This window comes from Canis aureus, chromosome X, assembly GCF_053574225.1.
Source record: "Canis aureus isolate CA01 chromosome X, VMU_Caureus_v.1.0, whole genome shotgun sequence".
NCBI classification, from domain to species: domain Eukaryota; kingdom Metazoa; phylum Chordata; class Mammalia; order Carnivora; family Canidae; genus Canis; species Canis aureus.
Window position 1 is genome coordinate 28187037 of NC_135649.1, and position 24482 is coordinate 28211518.

A 24482-nucleotide genomic window follows, 5' to 3' on the forward strand; every position below is an offset into this window, starting at 1 on the left:
CTCTCTCTCTCTCTCTCTGTGTGTCTCTCATGAATAAATAAAATCTTTTTTTTTAAAGAGGCTAACGACCTAACGATGAACATTCTGCATTTTACCACAAGTTTGGCCAACGAGGGCACGTTATGAAAGTATCCAAACTGAGTAGTTTAACTTCACCCCTAGCTGCAAACTCCAAACTAATGGTATCCCATTTACTGCAAGGACAAACACAGGCGACCACGTTGAATTTACAGCTCTCTAATAGGAAGACTAGGCATCCTGTAACCTTGAAATGCTCAAGGGCAAACCTGGATTTTATGATTAATAGACTCTGGATGCTGAACTCAATAAAGTGAATCAAATAAAACATGAGCTGATGTCTAAACCTTCTTAACAGATTTTTAAAGCTATTTCTCACTTTTTTAATTATCTATTCATTCTATCACGAATAATATCTTAAATCCAGCCCTCCATTTATACTAGAAGTCTCCATCAGAGGCATCCTCTGTAGCCTTATTCTATCTACGTACTACCACGAAGCTTACTTGCTTGTAATAGCCAAACTGAAATTACCTAAGCTTGTCTCCCTTACTGACCTTATCTCTTAAGAACAAACTTCAGAGGAAATGAATGAGTGTTTGACAAACTGTCATGTTCCTGTGGGCTTGCTGACACACTTTTTTTTTCTGAAGAAAGGTGTACACTTGGAAATATACGTGCATTTTTCTATCTTGACTCAGCATCTTACAGGTATGTTAGCATGGCAATATTTTAGATATGGCAAGGATATGACCTTTCTGTAAAGCCGCAAGCTATTATGTACTTGGAAATAGCAAGAATGCTTATGCTGGGAGAGAAAAAGTGAAAAAACTTTATGAGTAAAAGACCAGCAAAAGAAAACAGTGGGCAGACACTTCAACTGGAAAGTTTGATAGTAACAAACTCAGAAAAGCACTTACCTTTTTCAGAGAATGTGTCCGATAAGATACAATGGCCTTCATCAATGCTTTGTTTAATATATTAATAGCACTTAACTCTGAATATTATTTTCAACTATTTTAAGACAAATTCGGTAAATAGAGCTTTCAAATACTTTATTGAAATATGAAAGACCATTAATGATTCAAAAAGCTTTTTCAAAAGAGACTCTGATAAAGAAACATGCATACATAATTCATATATTTAGGATTATTCCAGAACGAACAAGTTAGAGAGAGTGAAAATTAGATACACCTATTAAAATTTAAACCCAAACGACAAATAAGAAAAAATTATCTAAACATATGCATTTTGATTTGAAAGTCGGCTTTCCAAATTCCTTCACAAGTTAAAGTGGTGCTTTTACTTCTAGAAACGGTAAATGGCCCACAATACATTATTATGGCCCGATTCCACCTTTGCACTCTCATTGCGTCCATGTCAAATGCTCAAACACCAAATCTTGCCAGTGCACGGAGAGTAGCTCTGTCTCTTGGCAGCTCATCAAGTCCACCCCCCACTCATGTACAACCCAGAATTCCAATGTATTAGTTTATAATAGAACTTCACATTTTCCTATGGACCATGGACCAGAGTATTTGTCTTGACTCATTCTGCCTCTGACAACAGATCTACCTACACAGCGGAACCTCACATAGACCGTGCTTATCACCTTTTATTGACATCTTTTGGTCTTTCCCTGTTACTTTTTTTTAATTGTTACTGTTTTCTTGTCCAACTAGACAGCAAGCCGCCTGAGCACAGTGGCTGGGTGCATTTATCTCTGTACCCCAGTCCCTATATTGTGTTTGGTGAATAAATTCTAGGAGCCCCAAAACGATACAGAATCAAATCACAAAAGCCATGAAAATATAAATGTGAGAAAAAATATAAATATCTGTCACTGTGTAAAATCTTGACTCTCCCTTAGGTTGCCATCACTTGGAACTGTTAAAAAACAACATAACCATAAGGTTTCCAGTGTTCTTGGGCTACCAAATAGGGAGACCGCTTGCACAGCCGTGGGCAGGAGCTTCCTTTCAAATTAAGGTTTTACATGGAGTACTGACAACTGGGGCAGAGGTAGATGAAAAATCCTATAATATCAAATATACTAGACGTTGAGAACATATTTTAAATGACGGGATTTTTAAATTCCGGATTGGGCTATGGGGTCCTCTATCCGGCATCAGAACACTAGGCGAAAAGGTTGCTTTCAGAATTAAAGAGCAATTCTTCACACTTTATCCAGTACTCTTTTTAACACACAGGGCACAACTCATAAATCCCCGAAGACCCTACACCACCAGAGCTAGTGGAGAGCGTAATACCTAATTAGAACCACACAGGACAAAGACAAGGGACACAAATCGGCTTCCTGCCATCTAACCAAGCAAGACATTTTAAAAGCAGTAGCTGTCAAATAATATTTCACTAAAAATGGTGCTTTTGAGAAAAACTGAGGATTATTTTTATTTATATTTGGCAAGAATTGACATTTATCTTTTATAAAGTATCGTTATGTTTTGAATCAGTTTCCCATTTGAAAATATAACTGAAAATAACCTCATTTCGAAGCTCCTCATTATTGGCAAAGTCCATTTCAGCTTTTACATGATGCTAGATACTTCCATTACAGGACTATGATGGCTTTAGAAATATATTTGCAGCTCACTGAACTGTATTATCTACAATATATAAGACTTAGCATATATTTAAATTATAGAAAATAAAGTACAAAGTATTTGATTTTTCTTCATGGTGCTTTCAGGAAGACATCAGGATCTTCTCTTCTCCCTAAAGAAAAATAATCGTGAAAATCAAGAAAAGATAAACTCACAAGCTATTAAAATTACAGGTTAACTCAAACTTGTAACCATAAAATTTCCCACGGCATAAAGCTCACAAAGATATAACCCAGTGATACAGCTCAAGCAACCAGTACTTAAAACTGAGTTCTAAAGAATAGAACAGTTTGCAATCATAACGTGTAATTTGTAAATTGGAGTTCTATTTACATCTCTATTATAAAGGCTAACTACTCATTAATTTAATTCAGCACTTAAGTCTAATTGTCAATTTATGCCTGAGCCTGGGTCCCTGTCAAAAAAGGACCTGACAGCTCATTTTTCTAATCATAAATATTTATTGTTTCAATCAAGGCATATCCTCTTACTCCAAACAAGTGATTAACCCCTTTCAGTAGATGAATAGACAATCACATATCTGCAGACATTGACCAGTATTCTGTCGTTAGCTTGATCCGTACACTAAAGTACCTTTGCTCAGGAGATGTAACAATATGTGCCTGTAGAATAATAAAGTGTACTAATTTAGTGTCCTCCTCTACAATAAAGTGTCATTAATTCAAGCACCACAAATTCAGAAAGCAGGATCACGTGGACCACGCTAACATTAGCCTTTCCAACCCTGAAGGAGAAAATAGTCTACCAATCACAGGTAAGGGACAGCCCAGGTGTTTTCCAAACTGTCCCGTCTTTCAAATGTTTTGTGCCCAAATTAGTGAAGTGAAATGGTACTTCTGCCTTGACAAAAGGGTCAAGAGAGAACATGACGGGAAAAGAGAGGTTTACATGTTGTGGGCTCATCGAATTTTTTACATTTTCCCGGAGTTTTGTTAAAAGCCTACAGTATAGCATATTGAAATCATAGCCTGTGAAGAGTCCCCTCTTGCTCGCTTGGTTGGCAACACCTACTTCCCCACTGCATGTTTCTAAAGAATTTCCCATAACCATATATTTATGAACAGGCTGACTCATAACCCCGAGCTGCCAAGCAAATCAACGGTAAACCATACCTGGAGTACCTTGTGCACTTCTAACTGAGCACTTCTTCTCAACTGGATACTGCAGAGGTATTACAATACCTTGATCTGGCTTCTGAAATGCTGAAATGAGATTTTTTATTTTCCGGAAAAATCTTTTATGAACCCCAGGTGCTGTCTGGAAAATAAAAGGCCAAGCAAATTATTCACCTATCTCCTAATGACACAAATAGGCCTACAAAATGTGGGAGGGATGCGTAGAGAGGTAACATTTGTGTAACTTGTTCAAATATTTGAAAACATAAGGAAGAAGGAAAAACAACAGTTCTAGAAGAGCTTACTTTGGTTGGCTGAATTTCCCTGCAAGAGGAGCTAATGAGCTGTCATTTCAGTTCTCCCAAGGGTGGTATTAGTTTGTACAAGCTCTTGCTCCTCGCCCTGCCCTTCCTGCCTGCTACCCATCATACATCCTGAGCCTCTGAGGGTATACAGGCCATTACCCACAATGAATGCACCAACAGAGAGAATGCAGTTAAACACAGAAAAAAGCACAGATCATACAGGTCATTAATAAAAAGCCTGAAAAACCAAACCAACAACAACAACAACCCATCCTCCCTGTCATCATTCCACAATAAAAATGCTCCACAGGAAATTAAAAATTGACCGTTACGGGACACACAACATATCGCTAGTTAGTCCCTAGACTCTCACCTCACAATGTGTCCTGCCTCATCCTTCATTAAATTTGTTCCTCCTTGGGACACTTCCCTATCCTCCCCCAAATTACTCTCTGCCAACACTTCACCGTGACAAGGTTTTCTCTATGACACGAAAATGAAAGACTATATAAGGTCACCTTTATTTATTTGTTTGTTTGCTTTTGAAGAGATCATTATTTGCAAGTGACTATTAAAATGTATTCCTTTCCTGACATCAATTCTCTTGCAAAGGAACTGCTGAAAACGACAATTTCCTGCAAAAGCTTGCGAGCTCAGCTTTAGGCATCAACTCAAAACTGTCATTTTACATAAAATAAAATAGTATTGCTATAAGCAATTGAACAATGACTAGGTTTTTTTTTTTTTTTTTGAAAGCTGTTTTTCAGCTCTTCCATCTGGAAGATTTTTGAGGTGGGAGCTGTTTGTTTGTTAGCAGTTAATGAGAAAACGTGAAGGCTGGCATGCAAACTTTAGCCAACTCGACTAAAAGCTGAAGACAGCATGCGGTCCATAGTAACTTAGTCATTTCCCACACTGGGGCAAGTCATTTTTCTTTGAAAGCACCGAAAAAATTCTTTCTAGCTTTAAATTAGTGCCCACTCATAGGCTCACACAGCTTGGAGCCTCAGTAGATGTAGAACATTCTCTGTCTCAGTGCCACCCCTATAGTCAAAAACACCTTCCCAGAATTTGGGGCACCTGAGTGGCTCAGTCTGTTGAACAGTCGACTCTTGATTTCAGCCCAGCTCACAATCTCGGGGTTGTGGGATCGAGCCCTGCATCGTGCCCCACATCGGGCTCTGTGCTCAGCAGGTAGTCTGCTTCAGATTCTCTCTTTCTCTCTCCCTCTGCCCCTCTCCACCTACACTCTAAAATAAATAAATAAATCTTAAAAAAAAATTTTTAAAGCACCTTTCCAGGACTCAACTTGAGACCTTATCCAAAATACCATGGCTTTTCTTACAGAGCTCCAAACAGTTCATCGGCTTCAAGAGAATCTCTAAATTGCACAGGCAGGTCATAGGCACAAAATGCCTCCTTATATTTTCCTTATGGCACTTTTTCAATTTCTAGATCACAGGACCCAGTCTTTTGTCTTTCAGGCCAATATCCACAATGAATTCACCAACAGAGAGGATAAGACCAAACAGTTTCTAGAGAAGTTAGAGTCACCAACCAGAAGAGAAACTGCTCACTCCCCCAGTGTGGAAAGATTTCAAACCACACATCTTTTTAGCTGTTCTTGTGGCTTATAAAACCATTTATCAACAGAAGCATCTTTTTTATGGGGACTTATATGCAGTTAACACTTGATTATCCACACAAACAGAAGGAATAATAGCACTAGATGTACAATTTGAATTTGGGATATAATGTTTCACTGGCAAATGACTATCCTAATTTATAGAGTTTTCCTTAGATTAATAAGTAAAATTATTTAGCATCTACCGATGATCAAACATCCAGAAAAGCCCAAAGGCACTGAAGTCAATAAGGGGAGGTTAGTACATTTTCTTTACAATACACTGATGACAATGCACATATTAGTAAAGGATAGTTGATTGGGTGTAAAATTCTCTAAATTAACAATTTAGCAAAATTCTACTGAGTCACAGGAGATAAGTTAATACACTAGGCAATGATAAAACCTAAAAGTCTATCTAAAAGTAGAAATTCACATGGGGGTGCCTGGGTGGCTCAGTCTGTTACATGCCTGCCTTCCGCCCAGGTCATGATCCGGGGGTGCTGGGATCTAGTCCCATGTTGGGCTCTCTGCTCAGCAGGGAGCTTGCTTCTCCCTCTCCCTCTGCCTGCCACTCCCCCTGCCTGTACTCTTTTACTATCTCTTTGTCAAATAAATAAAATCCTTTTTTTAGTGTAGAAATTCATATAATATTTGTCTTTCATAATTTGGTGGATCCAGCGTTCAAATTTCATTCCACTTTTTGAAACAAATCTCAGATATACTTAGATTTCTAGCACAATCTTTGCACAGAGGATAGAATGTTACTGCCATGACTTTTCCTGCAGGGTGGCAAACTAAAGCATTGTTCCAAAAGGCAGTATAAATATCTGTCATTTAACCAGTTTTGAGAATATATTTACCACAAGAATTATACCACTGACAACTCCCGTTCTGCTACTGAACTTAGCTATTGTTCATATTTGCACATTTCTCATACCGCCATCTCTTAGTTATCCATGGAAACATGTTTTGGATCACAGCTGGTCTTCAATATGCTCTAGAGAAATTTCTTACTGTCAGGTGATATGAGCTCTGAGAACACACACTAGTTTAATATTCCCTTAGCAAAAACATAACTAAGAAAGCAAATTTAGTAGATAGAAAAAAATGCAATATGCATTACAAAAATAAATATAAAGCATTTTTTAAAAAACTGTTTTCCCTTTGGAGAAAACATGCCAATCTTCTGCTCTCTTGGTGCAGATAATTACAATATCATTATATAAACGGGGTCGGACCAGACAACAGGATGAAAGGACATTTATGTTCAATAAGCCCTTTCTTCCTTAACATGATCACAATCATGTAACAATCTGCATATGATGTTATACTTGAACTAGAAGAAAACAAATTTAAAGACAAGGTTAGCTAAACCCTAATAATTTAAGACATTTTCCATAAAGAATACTCTTTAGCAGCTTAAGGCTACTTCTCTGGGGAGAAGGGCTATTTCTAATCAAACTATATACAAATATAGATGTCTATATCACACATAGCTATTCTTCATAATAAATGAAATTTAATTTCTTATTCAATCATCTCTGCAGTGCTGCAGAGAATTTTAAAATATAAATGGGTAAAAGTCATTTTGATTAGATGTGTTACTGCTTTGCCTCTAATTAGTATTACAGTATTAATTATCTGTGATGATTATAAATTATTATTATTACTTATTTATTTATTTATTTATTATATAAAGCGACAACGTGTTTTAAAACATGCCCTAATTCATCTCTGTAGTTCAAAACATTTGTAGTCTACAACTTGGGCTTTCTAATTTACTGATGAATTTGTAAAGGTTAGAGCTATTTTAATTTTTTTGAAGTCTAGACTTTAGAATTTCTTAAACTCATAGATTGAGTTATTAACAGAGGTTGCTATTTGCATTTATGTTTTCAAACAACTCATAACGAAGTGCTTTCATTACAAAGACAGGCTGTTTCTTTCTCAGAAATCAAAGAAAGAATTTGAGGTCAAAATTTCAGTTGTAGAGACCTGTACATCGGTAAGATGCGATATACTACCTTGTTACATGGAAATAGATTCACTCTGCAGGCATTACGTGCAATGGCATAGTGACTCTCAAATGTTTTCAAAGCCATCAGAACCCATTTTTCTAACGAAATCTTATTTGAGCCCCAGTTGATAAGCAAAAGTGAATCTCTCAGATCAAAGATGAATTGGGGACCCAAAAGCATACCCACTTTTGTCCTCCTCTCCCTCTGTGCACCACCTCTAGCAACCCCAAGGCACCCAGGTAGAAGAACCTTAGGATTTTGCAGAGCATACCTTCAAAACCACTGTAATGTTTCCTCTAATTTTATCTGCCTACCCATGTGCTTTCCACATGGCCCAGCTGGGAGTCTTGCCTCCACACAAAGAGCAATCTTGATTACTAATATTTGGAAAATCCTCCCTTCTTTGAACTCCTATGCTAGATAACATAGCATAACATTGTTATGCTAGACAATAATCATGTTGTCCAGAGTCTGGGTGAGTTCACATTTTTGAGGGCTTACTATGTACCAGGTCTTGTGGCTAAGAGCTTTCTTTTATATGCATTATCTTATTTAACCTCCAAAATGAGCCCTATGGGGCACTTGGGTGGCTCAGTTGGTTAAGCATCTGCCTTCGGCTCAGGTCATGATTCTGGGGTCCTGGGATCCAGGCCCGAATTGGGCTTCCTGCTCAGCAAGGAGCTTGCTTCTTGCTCTTCCTCTCCCTCTGCCTGACGCTCCCCCCGCTTGTGCTCTCTCTCTCTCTCTCTCTCTGTCAAATAAGTAAATAAAATATTTTTTAAAATGAGCCCTATGAGTGAAGAACTATTTTTAGGCTTATTTTACAGATGAAGAAATTTGTTCAAAGTTAAGTAACCTGCCCAAGGTTATAGACCTGTCAGGGAGGAGGAGGTATCAGACCTGGAATCCAGATCTACGTGAGGACAAACTCAGCTCTCACATCACTGTTTAATTCATGTTGTATCTCCCTGAGAGTATTATAGGCTCTTAGAAAACAGGAGTCATGTTGTTTAATCCACCATAGAACCAACGCTCATATTGGTATCATCTGGTAAATAATTGCTTATTTAACCATTTTACACATTTTGTATACGCTTTCTAAAATTTTGCATAGGCACTAAAAGTCTGACACAATCCTTCAACTTTTGTATATTTCGCCCAAAGTGAGACCGTTCTATACAATGGTGGCTGAACAGAACTGGAACAAAAATCCTCTAAAGCCTTCTTAATGATCCATGAACAATTTTGGGTCGGAGCTTCAGTGATTTGAATTTGATGAATATTTGGGGAATGTAGGATTTGACAACTCTTTTATAAAACCAACTTAAACTTCAAACACCTTCCCATTTCCCCCAGAAACAAAAAATAAATAAAAGAGCTGTACCTCAGCACTCCAAGAACCTGTTTCTGTCTGGGACACTCTGTATGTATAAATATAACCTTGATACCTGTGAAAGAAGAAACTTCCATTACTGAAAAATTCCAAAAGAATAACAGCTGCTCTAAATTTGAGCTTAACTATTCCACATAAATGTTACATATATTGGGACACACATATATGGCACCATTGCATTCATAGGAAGAAACTCTTGGGGGATCTAACTTGCTTGCATATTATTATCTGGGTAATCCCAATTTTTAGAGAGTGTTCTTTATCTTTTCCCTTTTTTAAAATAAGAGAACTCACACTCCTAAGGGTTTGTCTAGTTGAGAGACTGGACAGAAAGAAAATAGAGACCTGTTATAATTGGTAAAAATCATGGATTATTGAATAGATTGAACAAAGTGTAGTCATGTTACTTTTAAGTACATATAGAGCTTTAAGCTGAAAAATATTTCACTGGGATAAGGTACTATCAGGTGCACTTCATAGTAGTAATAATATTAATTATGAATATAATAAAAATAATACTATGTTTCTATAACACAACTATTATGGTTACTTTACAGTATAATATAGTAAGAAAACAAATTTGAATTAAAAAAAGACTCCTGAGGCACCTGGGTGGCTCAGTCAGTTAAACATCCAACTCTTGGTTTCAGTTCAAGTTATGATCTTGGGATCATGGGATGGAGTCTTCTGTCTGGCCTTGCACTCAGGACAGTCTGCTTGTCCCTCTCCCTCTGCCGCTCCCCCCACACCCCCGCCACCCACCACTTGCTCTCTCCATCTCTCCCTCTTGCTCTCTCAAAAATAAATAAATAAAATATTTTAAAAAAAACTCCTGCTAAAGTACTTGAAAGCAGCTTGTCCTTTGGGGTAAACATTTGCCACCATTGTTTTATGTGCAAGCATACTGTCTAACTGTATAATTGATACCAAGAGTTTCATTTAAAAAATTTTTAAATACTTTATTTATTTACTCATGAGAGACACAGAGAGAGAGAGAGAGAGGCAGAGACACAGGCAGAGGGAGAAGCAGGCTCCACGCAGGGAGCCCAATGCAGGACTCGATCCAGGGACTCCAGGGTGGATCACGCCCTGCGCCAAAGGCACATGCCAAACCGCTGAGCCACCCAGGGATCCCGATACCAAGAGTTTTATATGCTGTATTAGTTTGCTTTGGCTCCCATAGCAAAATACCATAAAAAATTAAATAACACTTAAACAAAATAAATTTATTTTCTCACAGTTCCGGAGGCTAGAAGTCCAAGATCAGGATGTTAGTAACATAGCTTTCATTCTGAGACCTCTTCTCTTGACTTGTATGCAGCCACCTTCTTGCTGTGTGCTCACATGAGCTTTTCCTTGTGTGTGCATGGAGAGAGACATCTCTCTCTTCTTCTTATAAGGCTACCAATCCTATTGGATTAGAGCCCCATGCTTATGGTCTCATTTAAATTTAACTAGATACCAAAGGCCTATGTCCAAATGCAGTCACATTGCGGGGTTGGGGCTGCAACATATCAAATTGACAGGGACACGATTCAGTCCATAGCACACGGATTATCTCTTTTGGACCCCACAATAGTCTTATGAGCTTTATATTGTCAAATTAATCTTCTAGATGAGGAAACTTTGAGAAGCTAAGTTTAAAAAAAGCACACTAGAGATCAAGCAGAAGACATGGGATTAGAATCAGGCCTGTTTAATTCTAGAGCCCTAGCTCTTGGTCCCCATACTATAATGGATATACACTATTCATTGTACTTTAGTATTTATGGTAATGCTACAATAAACTTTTACTTCATAGAAAAGTAGGGTAAGGGCAGCCCTGGTGGCTCAGTGCTTTAGCGCCTGCCTTTGGCCCAGGGTGTGATCCTGGAGACCTAGGATCGAGTCCCATGTCGGGCTCCCTGCATGGAACCTGCTTCTCCCTCTGCCTATATCTCTGTTGCTTCTCTCTCTCTCTCTCTCTCTGTCCCTCACGAATAAATAAATAAAATCTTTAAAAAGAAAGAAAAGTAGGGTAAACTTTGTTCTAAATTATTTTGAATTATGAATATGAATATGGATCAGATTCTCTGGATCAACAGTTTTATTTTCAACATTTTCTGATTGTTATTCTTAGGCACAAGTTCAGGCCAATATAGATCTTTGGTTAGAATACATGTTAAACTCTGGTAAAAAATAAATGTATGTAAACTTTTAAGAACATATGATTCTAAAGCATTCCAAACAGAGGGTCATCCTCGAGTTATTGACTTTATTTACCATCAATTCCCTTTAGAACTAAGTCTTTAAATATGTGGAGTAGGGGGGCTTGGGTGACTCAGTCAGTTGCATGCCCAACTCTCAGTTTAGGCTCAGGTCATGATCTTGTGGGGTCATGGGATTGAGCCCTGCATTGGGCTCTGTACTCAGCAGGGAATCTGCTGGAGATTCTCTCTCTCCCTCTCCCTTTGCCCCTGCCCCCCAAATGAATAAATAAATCTTTTAAAAAATGTGGTTTTAATTATTATATCTTTAATCAATATCCATCAGTACCGATTACCTAAAGGACAAAAATCATACATCTAAAACACTATAATCAAGTTCATTTCATTCGAGAAATCAAAAAAATTCGATTTAATTGCTGGTGTCATTATAGGAAATTTTCATTTTTGTTATGAAGGTTTGCCAGCACACTTAGATCATATAGAAAATAGCTTGATATATGCACATATATAACATATGCAAAAGAAATATAAAATATTACATTGTTAAAGACTTTTGTTTTTGAAACTATAAATTCTACCTCAAAGTCCACTGATTAGGTAAGTACTCTATAGGGAACAAGGGAGGGCTTTGTTTTCCATTTTTCACCATGGGAACTTAAAACGTAAGGTTTTAAGTGATTTTCTTAAAGTCATACAGCAAAATGGAGATAGAATCAGACAACTAGCATAGGTCCTTAGTCCCATTTTGCCTATGGGAAGTGATTAATGGCAGTAATTCAGTATCATTAAAGGTGATGTGGGAATGCATTATTTAAAATCTCAGCAGTGATGCAAGCCAAATCGTCAGCAACTAGTTTTCACTTTCTAAAACAGCGAGTCTCTAAAAAATACAAAGAATCTATCTCCCTACTATCATTCAGCCTCATTTAGTCAAAATAAATGAGTCTGTTTTGAAAATTGTTTCCTAACGAATCTGATCTTATCTCACTTTCAGTTAAGCAGCAGGAACCTGAGTACCACTTCAAAAGCCCTTACCTCCTTCAGTCTCTGAACCACCTGGTGTCAGTGGCACCTAAAACTTCTTGCAATTAACCCATCTAATATTAAGAATTTCCTACTCCCCCGCCCCTCAGATTTCTGAATGAGCAGAATCATTTCACCCCTCAACTAAGCCAGTAGTTCATCTCTTCCACTTTCAGGTCACTGAAGTAACTGACCCAGGATCCCTTGAAGTCAACTCTCATTTCCCCATGGCCTGGATGGAAGAGATCCAAAACAGTACCATCCAAATTACACTGCAAGGGTAATGTCCTCATCGTCACCTGGGAACTCGTTACAAATGTAGGATCTCGGGCGATGGCCCAGAACTGCTGAATCAGAATGTGTAGTTTTACAACATCTCCAGGTGCTTTGTAAGTCAAGTTATGGATGTGCTGATTCAAACGCAGAAAGAATGCCCACACCTTATTGGGAGTATTGATGGCAATTCAGCCAAGTCAAGCTGGCTTCTTTCACTCACCAAGGACACTTCTGTGCCACCTCCTCCATAGTCATTCAGTCTCTCCTTTAGGAACTAAAAGTACACTGATTGTGAGGAGCACTGAGTAATGTACAGAAGTGTTGAATCATTCTATGGTACACCCAAAAGCAATATAACTCTGTATGTTAACTATACATCTGTAAAGATTTTTTTTTTAATTTCAAAATAAGTAAAAATCTTTCAGGAAAAAATAAATATAAGCTGAAGCTTTTTCAATTGTTTCAGTCTTCAGAGAGCAGTGTTTCTGAACCATGTACTTCCTCTTCTCCAACAGAATTTCATTGTTTTGTTTTCTGTTGCTTGAGTTATGAAATAATCATTTTAAAATATAAAATTAAACTAAAATATTGAATATGTTTTCTCAAACTACACATGCTCTCTCCCCATCCACTGAAAAATCACTGTTCTAGAAAAAAATCGGAAATAAAGTTATAAAAAGAGCTATAAAATTGTGCATATTTTTAACCTAATGAATGACCCTGCTTATCTTCACTACACTCCAAGGAATCAATGGATAAAGCAATTTCACAGAGATTTTCATACTAGTTCTATTTCAATGGTGAAAAAAATAGAATTAACCTGAGTACCCCTAAATAAGGAATGTTATTCAAAATAAGAAAATGGCAGTAGAAAGAACCATTCAAAATAATACCGAAGTATTTTTCAAAAAATGTTAAGCACATGGGTTATGTTAAAATAAATTATGATATGTGAAAGAAGTGAACACACAGAGACACCACTCTGATTACAACTATTCAGAACCATACTTGTATGTATACAAACTAGATGTAAGTTTAAACTAATATAAATGCATCCTTGCATATTAATTTTTCCTATAAAGTTATATAAGTAGCTACTAACTTTTTTAAAGAAAAGGAAACAAAATTACAATTTGGTGCTTTACAAATCTATTCTAGCCAAGTCACAAATCAGAAAAATACAATTTATGTTTAAAAACCATTACATCCCTTTCAAGATTATCTTTCCTCTGGCTCCTTCCATTAATACAGACAAACCAAGAATGCTATGTAATTTTAAATTCCTTCCTCCATCAAATCTTTTGTCAGACTTGTCAATTAGCTTGGAATTTAAAATTTATCCTGGAAGAAAAATCTAGTAAATCAATGATTGGTAGAAAACAGAGGCTTTTTTGTTGCTGTTGTTGTTATTGACATTAATTTTAACTAGAATTTTGCATTTTAATGACTACAAAGCATGTGTTGATTCAGGCCCTGCTAATATTAAAATTTGCCTTAATTTTTTCAAAAGCTGTCCCAACTCTTTAAAAAGTTCTCTAGTTAGAAATGAACCAGAAGAAAGCAACCTGATTTAGTTCTTATTTTCTCAAGGGGTCAGTGTTAGGGACAGATCTTGGTTTAGAACTAACAAAACCACATCAGTTCCATCTTTATACCACTTCAAGGACTACAAAAAAGTTTAGTTACATTTGCCTTCTTCATGACACTGCAAATAAAAACAAGCTAGTGCCCAGTCTTGTCTATACAAAGCAATGCTATGCACAAAATTCAAGGCACAATTAAAATGTGACTGATTTTAAAACAAATACTTCAGAACTTTTATACCCAGAATAATGGTATCCTGTACAAAGCCATCATTATTGAGTCAAGATTCTGAGTCAAGAGATTTCTGAATTTTCTATGGCAGGATCTTCATTTTTTCAGACTGAACTTGAATTTTCAGAACCATCAAGTCATTCACCTTCAAGTCTGATGGGAAAACTATGTAAACCAGTTTCGATGAGTCATGACAATAAATATAATCTCTTCTTCCCCGAGCTGCCACATAACGTTTTATTCATGTACTCCTATGATGCCCTGGCTTAGTATTGCAATTATTTGTAGATCTTTTATTTACATTAACAAACGCCTCCTACATGTTAACTTTATAAATTAGCTAATAATCCTCTGAGGATTATTAACCCTATGCGGTAAGTACTATTTTTACTACCATTTCCCTTTTCACAGATAAGGGACCCGAGGTACAGAAAGTTTAAGTAACTTGCCAGAAGTAAAATAGCTAGTTTAGGGTCAAATTGGCATGCACTCAGAGAGTTTGGATGAAAGAGCTAGGCTCTTAACCATCTTTCCATGCTGCCTCTCTCTTATACCACCGGGAATAAATTGGTCTTAAGGTGACTCCAAAAGCATGGTTCTCAAAAAGGGAGGGAGTCTACTTGGCCTCAGGGCTGGAAGTATCCAATGAGGGGGCGAGGAAAAGAAGAGGCTGGCCGAAAGAGGCCAGCTGAGGAGAGCCCAAAAAAGATCATCTCAGACTTCCCCTTCACATACGCAAATGACATCCTCAGATTAATCTCGCAACTTTAATTTCACATCGCCAGCCAGAATCAGCACTTGCCTTTGATTTACTGCTTGTGAATTGTCCATTTGGGGGTTTATGTGATGCAACTTTAATCCTAGGCTGGCTTTCAGGTTTGTTCTGCCATTAAAGGATGGTACTCAGAAAATCCAAAATAATTCCGTTGACCTAAATTATCATGGAGATAAATGCGGCACCAACACACACATATCCAATTGTAATAAAAAACTAACTGTAAATTAAGTCATAATTTCTCATTCTTTTGAGTTCTTTGCTACAACGTTCTCCTCTATTTCAACTGATAAACTGGAACTTTATTTCGTCCCTGCTCCTTCCCCCATTTCTCCAGTTCAATGGTTTGATAGGCACTTTATTCCCAGTCATCCCTTAAATCTCAGAGGACAAAAAGATAATTATCCTTTTATCTAAAGACATATATGTCAAATGACTTCATTAGGTGTCCTTGCAACTAAAGAATCTAATAGCATTCCTGCTTCCAAATCTTCCATTGGATAGGTAGCAAACAAAGTCAGAGCTGTATAGGAGGATGCTAATTATGGAAATAAACTATTTCTGCAAACTAATTATTTTAAATATTTTAAATAGGTTTTTCTCCTCCTATCACATCAAACTATCCCAGTGGACATGTAGGACTTTCCCAATGACTATCTACATTGAGAGTGAGAAGGGAAGAAATGTGAGAGTCCAAGTATAACTTAGAAGAAACTTAATATACCTAGAAAACCAAAAAGAATAAACTACACTAAAATAAAATAAAATAAAAACTATTTGCATTAATAAGAGCCTTTAGTATACAAGATGAATACAAGAAAAATAGGTATATTTAGTAGCTTTCTTAAGCAACAGAAAATATGGTGGAAGAAGAAAACCCTATTTACGATAGAAACAAAAAAAATCGACACACACATTCATACACACAATGATTAGAAATAAACTTAAAAACTGTGCAAAACCTATAGGAAGAAAACTATAAAACTTTATTGATAGACATAAATTTTTAAAATTAATAAATGGAGAGATGTATCTGGTTTTTTTAATGAGAAAACTACGTTCTTTAAAGATGACAATTCTTTTTTTTTATTTTTTTTTTAATTTATTTATGATAGTCACACACAGAGAGAGAGAGAGAGGGAGAGAGAGAGGCAGAGACATAGGCAGAGGGAGAAGCAGGCTCCATGCACCGGGAGCCCGACGTGGGATTCAATCCCGGGTCTCCAGGATCGCGCCCTGGGCCAAAGGCAGGCGCTAAACCGCTGCACCACCCAGGGATCCCGACAATTCTTAATTTATTAATGAGTTTAATGTAGTCCCAATGGGATTTTTTTTAATTTGACAAAATTATTCTATATTTCATCTCAAAGAACCAATAAGTAAGAATTGCAAATAATTGAGGCGCCTGGCTGGCTCAGTCAGTGGAGTGTGTGACTCTTGAGCTCAGGGTTGTGAGTTCGAGTCTCATGTTGGGTGTGGAGATTACTTAAAAATAAAATCTTTGGATAAAAAAGAATAGCAAAGTATTTAAATGTATTAAACATTATCATACTATAATACTAGTAATACAAGAATAAATAGATCAGTTGAGCCAAATAGATGGGAAAGAATAATTGTTATTGTTAGAGTTTAATACATGGTAAAGGAGGCGAGGAAATCAATGAGGAATGGCGTTCTATTTGTAAATCATACTGGGCCAATTGTTAGCTAAAATCAAATCAAAATCAAATAGATCCCTTCTCCACATCAAAATGAAATTCCAAACAGAATTGAAGAGTTAAGTGTAAACTAACCAAACTGTAAATTGAAAACAAAAACTAAAGTGAAGTTGCATGACATCTCTGGAGAACTTTCTAAGCTGGGAAGCAAAGGAGGAAATTACGCACAAAGGAAATAAGCGACAGATCTGACTACCAAAAATGTTAATTTTTTGTGTATCAGAGAGAAGTAATGGTAAACATCAAACTAAGAAAAGGTACTTGCAACAGATGAAAGATTAGTATATAAAAATTCATAATGTATTAAGAAAAATAGTAGGATCCAAATGGTAAAATGGCAAAATGCACAAAGAGCCAGTTTATGAACAGGAAATACAATAGCTTACCAACCATATAAAAGACACTCGCTCACTAATCAAAGAAATATGAAATGAAGAGTGAGACACCAAATTTCAAGGAGAACTTTTGTTAACAGTATACCCATTTCTAGGGAAGCTACAGTGAAATGGACAGTCTCATGCATTACTGATGAACATATATGTAAACTGGCATAACCATTAGGAAAAATATTTGGTGATCATATATATATCAAGAATCCTAAGCTGTCAATGTTTTCTGACCTGGAAATTGCACATCTTGAAATTCATTATAAGAAAGTAATCATAAATACAAGGAAATCTTTATGGACTAAAATAAGAAACATGATGACATTTGTAACTGCAAAGAAAAATGAAATTATTTAAATGTCTAAAAATAGGTGATTGGTTAAGAAAAATATAATACAGTCACTGGCTGAACTATCACGCAACCATTAAAAAATGATGTCTTAAAATCATTTGTAAGAATATTTTGTAAGAATAAGAATGGCGTTTTTTTCATATTAAATGGAAAATGCAGTGGAATACAATACACACTTGTGTGCTCAGAAAGAAATTTATTTTATTAAAATATGGAAGAAAATTCACTTAATTTTCAACAATAATTGTCTTTAGGTTATAAAACTGTAGATGATTTCTCTCATTTCCATTCTTACATTTTTAAATTTTCTATAAGAAGAATAGGTATTAGGAACTATTTTTAAAGACTCATTATACAAAAATCTGCATTTATGTATTGAAAATAACTGAAAGGAAAATTCACTTTAAAGGAAAGTGAACAAATCTGTAAATGAAAAACTTCTTGAGTACTTTATGAGATCCAATGTTCCCAAACTGAACAGAGGGAAAAGCCATATCTAAAGGCCGTTATTGGGGGCTCAGAACCAGGGAACGGAGCAAGCACAGTTTGAAAGTGGAGTTTAAAATAAAGTTTGATGACTTCCCATTCAGTTTTCCCTCCCTTCCCCTATGATCTTCTGTACTGTTTCTTATATTCCACATTTGAGTGAAGCCATATGATAATTGTCTTTCTCCAACTGACTTATTTCGCTCAGCATAATACCCTCCAGTTCCATTCACTTTGATGTAAATGGTGGGTATTCATTCTTTCTGATGGCTCAGTAATATTCCATTGTGCGTGTGTGTGTGTGTGTGTGTGTGTGTGTGTGTGTGTGTTATATCTTCTTTATCCATTCATCCATGGGGTAATTGGGTGATGGGCATTAAGGAGGACACATGACGTGATGAGCACTGGCTGTTATATGCAACAGATGAATTATTGAACTCAACATCTGAAACTAACGATGTCCTTACTATATTTTGGCTAATTGAATTTAAACAAATAAAAACAATAAAAACAGATAAAAGTTTGAAATAATACATAATGTATTATTTCTATAATAAAAATGCAGAAACTAAAGCTCAACCAAACCTTCTTGGATAATGGGTGAAAATAAAAGATAGAATGAGAAACTACTCTCAGTGAACTCTACAATCAATTCATGTTTGTTAGCTGTATCTTATTGTTCTTATGCATATGACACCATTCACATTGTCATTTCTACTGCATATCATAAGCATACAAATTTTGGGTTGAAATGAGTACATATTTTATTTCAAAATAAAATTTGATTTTTGTTACTACATCGTAGTACTAAAATGGGGGCATGAAATATTTACGTTTATCAAAAGGGACCCGTGGCTCAAAAAGATTGAGAAACTCTCATAAAAGACAATGAATCCTTGTGTCTTTCCCCTGTAGCACAGTCTGGCAATCACACTCTAAGACTTGAGGCCCCAGTGTGCCCGTCAAAAGACATGCTAGGAGACTCCCAGTTTGCCTACTACCATCTGCTACTTCATAAGGTTTGGGTGGAGAACTCAGAGTCATAAAAACTGCATTTATGCAAGATTCACTTTGGGTAAAAACTTAAATGTTCGAGAAATCCCCACTCTGCCTAAGTTAATTCCTTATGTGGTCAAGCCTACATAAGCAAAAGGTTATCCTTTTCTTTTCTTTTTTTAAAGATTTTATTTATTTATTCATGAGAGACACAGAGAGGCATAGACATAGGCAGAGGGAGAAGCAGCTCCTTGTGGGGACCCCAATGCAGGGCTCGTTCCCCGATCCCAGGATCACAACCTGAGTCAAAGGCAGATGCTCAACCACTGAGCCACCCAGGCATCCTGGTAGTCCTTTTCTTTTGCATATTTTTCCAATAGTGATCTTCAGCAGAAGGTAGGCACACATTACAATCCTTATTTAGCAGGTATGAGGACCAAGACCCAGGGAAGTTGAATGACTTCCCCAGAGCCCACACCCTGGCCTGATTATCAGTCTAAAGCTCTTTGCAGGAATGCCTGGGTGGCTTGGCATTGAGCCGGAATGCCTGGATAGCTTGGCTCTATCCCGGAATCTGGGATAGAGCCCCGCATCGGGCTCCCCACAAGGAGCTGCTTCTCCCTCTGCCTATGTCTCTGTCTCTCTCTCTGTGTGTCTCTCATGAATAAATAAATAAAATCTTTAAAATAAATAAATAAATAAATAAAATCTTTTAAAAAATAAAAAAAAAGCTCTTTGCAGTGAAGAAGAGTATTTGCCTTGGCAATTCATTGGTTAGTTCAAAAATATTTATTGAATGCCTACCATGTACCTGGTAACGTGCCTCATCACGGCTATTATGTGCTAGCCTGTGTTCCTTGTACAGGAGACGATGTCCCTGCCTTCAATGAGTTTCAATTTTGCTGAGAAACACAGCAATACATAAGTAAACAATCAAATATCAGACAGTTTAGAGCTCCTTGAAGAAAAATAAAGTCATAGAGTATAACAGGCACAGGGAGAAGGTACTTAATTTAGGTAGGGTGGTCAAGGAAGTGGTCTCTGAGGCAAGAGGCAAAAGTAATAAAGTCTAAAGATGCTGGGAGGAGAGCACAGCTGGCAGGTTTGAGAAACAACAAAGGGGCCAGCATGACTGAGTCTTTAGGTGCATCTTGCCATACTGTCTCATCTTACTCCCCTGCTCAGGCTTCCTTTTTTTGCCTCTAGGCTAAGGGGCTGATTAGCCCCTTTGTCAGCCTCTCTAAAGAAGCCCCTTTCACTTGCCCACTCCTTCCACCACATTCTTTTGAATGAAAAGAGCCCAAGAATACTAGGCGGCTTTCACTGACCTTCCCAAGTTTCCACTTGGGAAAAAAATAACGTAAGCAAATCATAAAGATCTGAGCCCAAGACTAGTATCAAAAAGACAATAAGTAACAAGTGTCAGCAAAGATGTGGAGAAAAGGGAACCCTCTTGCACTTTTGGTAGGACTGTAAATTGGTGCAACAACTATGGAAAACAGTGTGGAGGGATCCCTGGATAGCTCAGTGGTTTAGAGCCTGCCTTCGGCTCAGGGCATGATCCTGGAGTCCCGGGATCGAGTCCCCACATCAGGCTCTCTGCATGGAGCCTGCTTCTCCCTCTGCCTGTGTCTCTGTCTCTCTCTTTGTGTCTCTCATGAATAAATAAAGTCTTTAAAAAAAAAAAACAATGTGGAGGTTCCTTAAAAAAGTTGGAATAGAAATACCATGATCCAGTAATTCTACTACTGGGCATTGACACCAAGAAAACAAAAACACTAACTCAAAAAAATACATGCACCCTATGTTTATTGCACTATTATTTACAATAGCCAAGATATGGAAGCAATCCAAGTGTCCGTCAACAGATGAATGGAGGGATCCCTGGGTGGCTCAGTGGTTTAGGGCCTGCCTTCAGCTCAGGATGTGATCCTGGAGTCCTGGGATCAAGTCCCGCATCAGGCTCCCTGCAAGGAGCCTACTTCTCCCTCTGCCTGTGTTTCTGCCTCCCTCTCTCTGTGTCTCTCATGAATAAATAAATAAAAATCTTTAAAAACAAAAACAAAAAAACACAAGTTATTTTTAAAAAACAGATGAATGGATAAAGAAGAGGTGGTATAATATATAGAAAGGAATATTACTCAGCCATAAAAATGAAATCCTGCCATTTGCAATGACATGGGTGAAGCTAGAGACTAGTGAAATAAGTCAGTCAGAGAAAGACAAATACCATATGATATCATATCTTATGATTTCACTTACATGCAGAATCTAAAAAAGAAAATAAGCAAACATACTCTTAAATACAGAGAGAGAACAAACTGGTGGTTGCCAGAGGGGAGAGGGATGGTGAGGGGATGGGCAAAATAGGTGAAGGGAATTAAGAGGTCCAAATTTCTAGTACCTTCTCACACTTCAATTAAAACAAGCTCAGCAATTTAGAAGCTTGGTTATTGACACAGGTTCAATCTGTACCCCCGCCGCCCCACCTCACCCCACTCCTGGTTATAAAATAAATAAGTCACAAAGATGAAGGGTATAACCTAGGGGATATAATCAACAACACTGTAATAACTTTGTATGGTGACAAATGGTGACTACACTTGCCGTGGTGAGCATTTTGTAGTGTGTAGAACTGTCAAATCACTATGCTGTACACTGGAAACTAATATAACGCTGTATGACAACTGTACTGCAAAAGGAAAAAAAAGATCCGAGCCCAAGAGAGTCAAGTGCTTCCACATGTTCTCTTGAAGTCTTTATAATAAATGTACTTAGCAAGGCCTGAGAGTTGCCACAAACTTGGCCTGACCATGTTAAAAAAATAAATAAACAAAATAAACGAAAATCATCTAATAACAGCCTCAGCATGATCTTTTTTCACGGACCCAAAAAGTACTTCACAATCTTGCAGTGTATCATTAGGTATCAAAATTACTACCAAGCATTTTCCTTCATTTTGTTTCTGACTAGAACCGACTACACAGCACAGGTGTTTCACATGTGACACAAAGTGATCAAGCTAGGTCCTTCCTTGGAAATGTGCCATGAGTACTGAAAGAACTCGACTGGAGAAAAATACAATAATAATGATAATAGCTTACATTTACTGGACATTTGTGATGTGTCAAGTCCAGTGTTAAATTCTTTACCTGCATTTGATCCTCGCCATCCTATGAGGTAGGTCGTATTATTATACTCATTTTATGGACAAGAAAACTGAAGGACTGAGAGTTCAACTTGCCAAGGTCACAAGCCTGCCATCAGACTAGCACAGGATTAGGTCTCAGATCTCCCTGACTCGGAGCCCTTGAGGCAAAGATGAAGGTACATCTGATTTAAAATGGGTGTTAGACTAAGGCATGCCTAGGCAAGCGGCAAAGCTGAATCATAACAAGGGTGTTTTCCCTCCATGCCCTTTACCACTACTGTCAGTCCTAGCTTTTTATCAAGAAGGGTCCTACCTCTGAAACTCTCTGCCCCCACACACAGCTTCTCTCAAAGAAGCGAAGTAAGCAGATGCCAAGAGGCAGTTTCACTTACAAATACCCCGATTGGCACCCCGACCTAACCAGCATTGCACTCCTGAAGTCACGGATTCCGTTTCTCAGTCTTCTTCCTCTCCCAGAATGTGATGGTTTCCTTTGGGAGGACACCTCCAATTCCATTTAAAGGGATCTGGAGAGAGGTCTTTCCTTTCCTCAGGAGCTGGTGGCCCCAGTTTTGGCCAGTCCACCATGCCAAGGCTCCACCTAGCTGGCCTCGACTAAAGGTCAAAACTGGAAGTTGGGAGCCTGGATCTTTCTCAGAGCAAAGGTAGATTCTAGGCTGCGTTTCCCCACCCCAAAGGGCATTCTCTGCAGCTGCCACAAAAGACCCAGGGAGGCCCTTCTGGAGAGTGAAGGCCCTGGGAGTGAAAGCCCCATGAGGGGCCTCAAAGCACGACCCCCTAAGCTGGACCGTGGGAAGGCCTTGGCGCCGTCACATGAGCCGTGGAGGAGGCCTCAACGCCTCACATGAGCCTGCACCCCCGGCCGGTGCCCTCATGGGGCCTGGAGCCTGCGGCCACCGCGACATACTCACAGCACACACAGGCAGTACACGCCAGGGACGCTCTCGCTGTCTCTCAGCAAATAGCTGCCATCCAGCCCCGTGGCAAGCAGGAGCTTCTCCCCGGTCTCCCGGCTGATTTTGCCATGGTACACGGCTACCGCGTCCATGGCCTGGTGGACTCTTGGGCCGCTGAGGCGTGGGACAGTGGAGGGCAGATGCCACTGCTGCTGCAACCGGGCCCGGAGTCAGCCACCTGACTCCCAGTTCAGCCAGATGTGCAGAAAAAGAGAGAGGAGCACCCGAACCCGAACAACAGGATGTTGTCTCTCTGCCTTAAAACCTCCTTCTCACACTTCAATTAAAACCAGCTCAGCAATTTAGAAGCTTGGTTATTGCCACAAGGTTCAATCCCCCTCCCCGCCCTACCCTACCCCACCCTACACACAGGGTTCGGAAGGAGAAGGGAGGTCAATTGGAGGAATGTCCTGGCAAGATATGGACTGTACTACCAGGGCAGACTCTGGCACACAGACAGGAATGCTTGCTAATGCTTCCACTCTTACAGTTTTCCCAGGGGCCACCAGAGATGACTTAGCTTAACTAAGTTCCCAAAAGGGTTGATGATAGAGGCAAGGTGTACATGGCCTTCTTGTGGGGCAGAAACATGCTGACAGAGAATGAAAGAACCTAAAGCTCTGAGACCAAAACACAGAAACTACCAGAACTATCAGTGTGCAGTCATTCCTGAGCACAGCCAGAGGCTCCTACACAATCAGAAGTAGTCAGTGAAAAACCAACATGGGGCAAGTCTCCTTTTCTACTCTTCCTTGTCATCTTGAGCAATCTTGATCCTGAGTAAACACTGATTTTTCCTACTTTCTTGGCCAAGATCCCAGAGTGCTGATTGACGAACAAAAATCAGTCTATGTGTGAAGACGTTCCATTTTTTTTTTTTATTTGATGAGCTTTCGATGAGAGAAAGCATCATTTCATTGGTGCTTTGTCTTTATGTGGACTTGTTTATGCCCTTTGTTGTACAGGACCTACCTTTCAGCATTTGGGGCATAAAAGTTGCTTTAAATCACATCACAAGCGTCAATAATTTTATCCTCTGTCGTTAATAGAGTGTTTTTCCTCCAGTTGATGCTAAACTATCATTAATTTTTTAAAGCCTTTCAATTTTTATTTTCTTCTCTGAAATAAAACATTGCTTCCATTTTAAAATGTGCTGTTAAGTAATATTTCCCCAAAACTTCCCCCTTTTTCACTGGAAT

The 24482-nt window shown here is 38.2% G+C and overlaps 1 protein-coding gene across 1 annotated transcript; it reads right to left on the reverse strand.

Moving 5' to 3' along the window:
* Positions 1–1056: 1056 nt before the first annotated feature.
* On the reverse strand, positions 1057–23571 carry SH2D1A (SH2 domain containing 1A). Its single transcript, XM_077888563.1, has 4 exons — positions 23239–23571; positions 9113–9176; positions 3776–3920; positions 1057–2754 (listed from the first exon to the last, which is right to left on the reverse strand). Exons 1-4 carry the CDS (start codon positions 23373–23375, stop codon positions 2714–2716), a joined length of 387 nt encoding a protein of 128 aa, XP_077744689.1. The 5' UTR covers positions 23376–23571; the 3' UTR covers positions 1057–2713.
* Between the last annotated feature and the right edge of the window lie 911 nt (positions 23572–24482).

Excerpts from the sequence above, each read along its gene's own strand:
- SH2D1A (XM_077888563.1), bottom strand. The coding sequence starts at position 23,375 with ATGGACGCGGTAGCCGTGTACCATGGCAAAATCAGCCGGGAGACCGGG. Across the intron at positions 9,177-23,238 it reads GTGTACTGCCTGTGTGTGCT|GTATCAAGGTTATATTTATA; the intron begins GTGAGTATGTCG and ends CTTCTTTCACAG. Across the intron at positions 2,755-3,775 it reads AAGTGCACAAGGTACTCCAG|GGAGAAGAGAAGATCCTGAT; the intron begins GTATGGTTTACC and ends ATTTTTCTTTAG.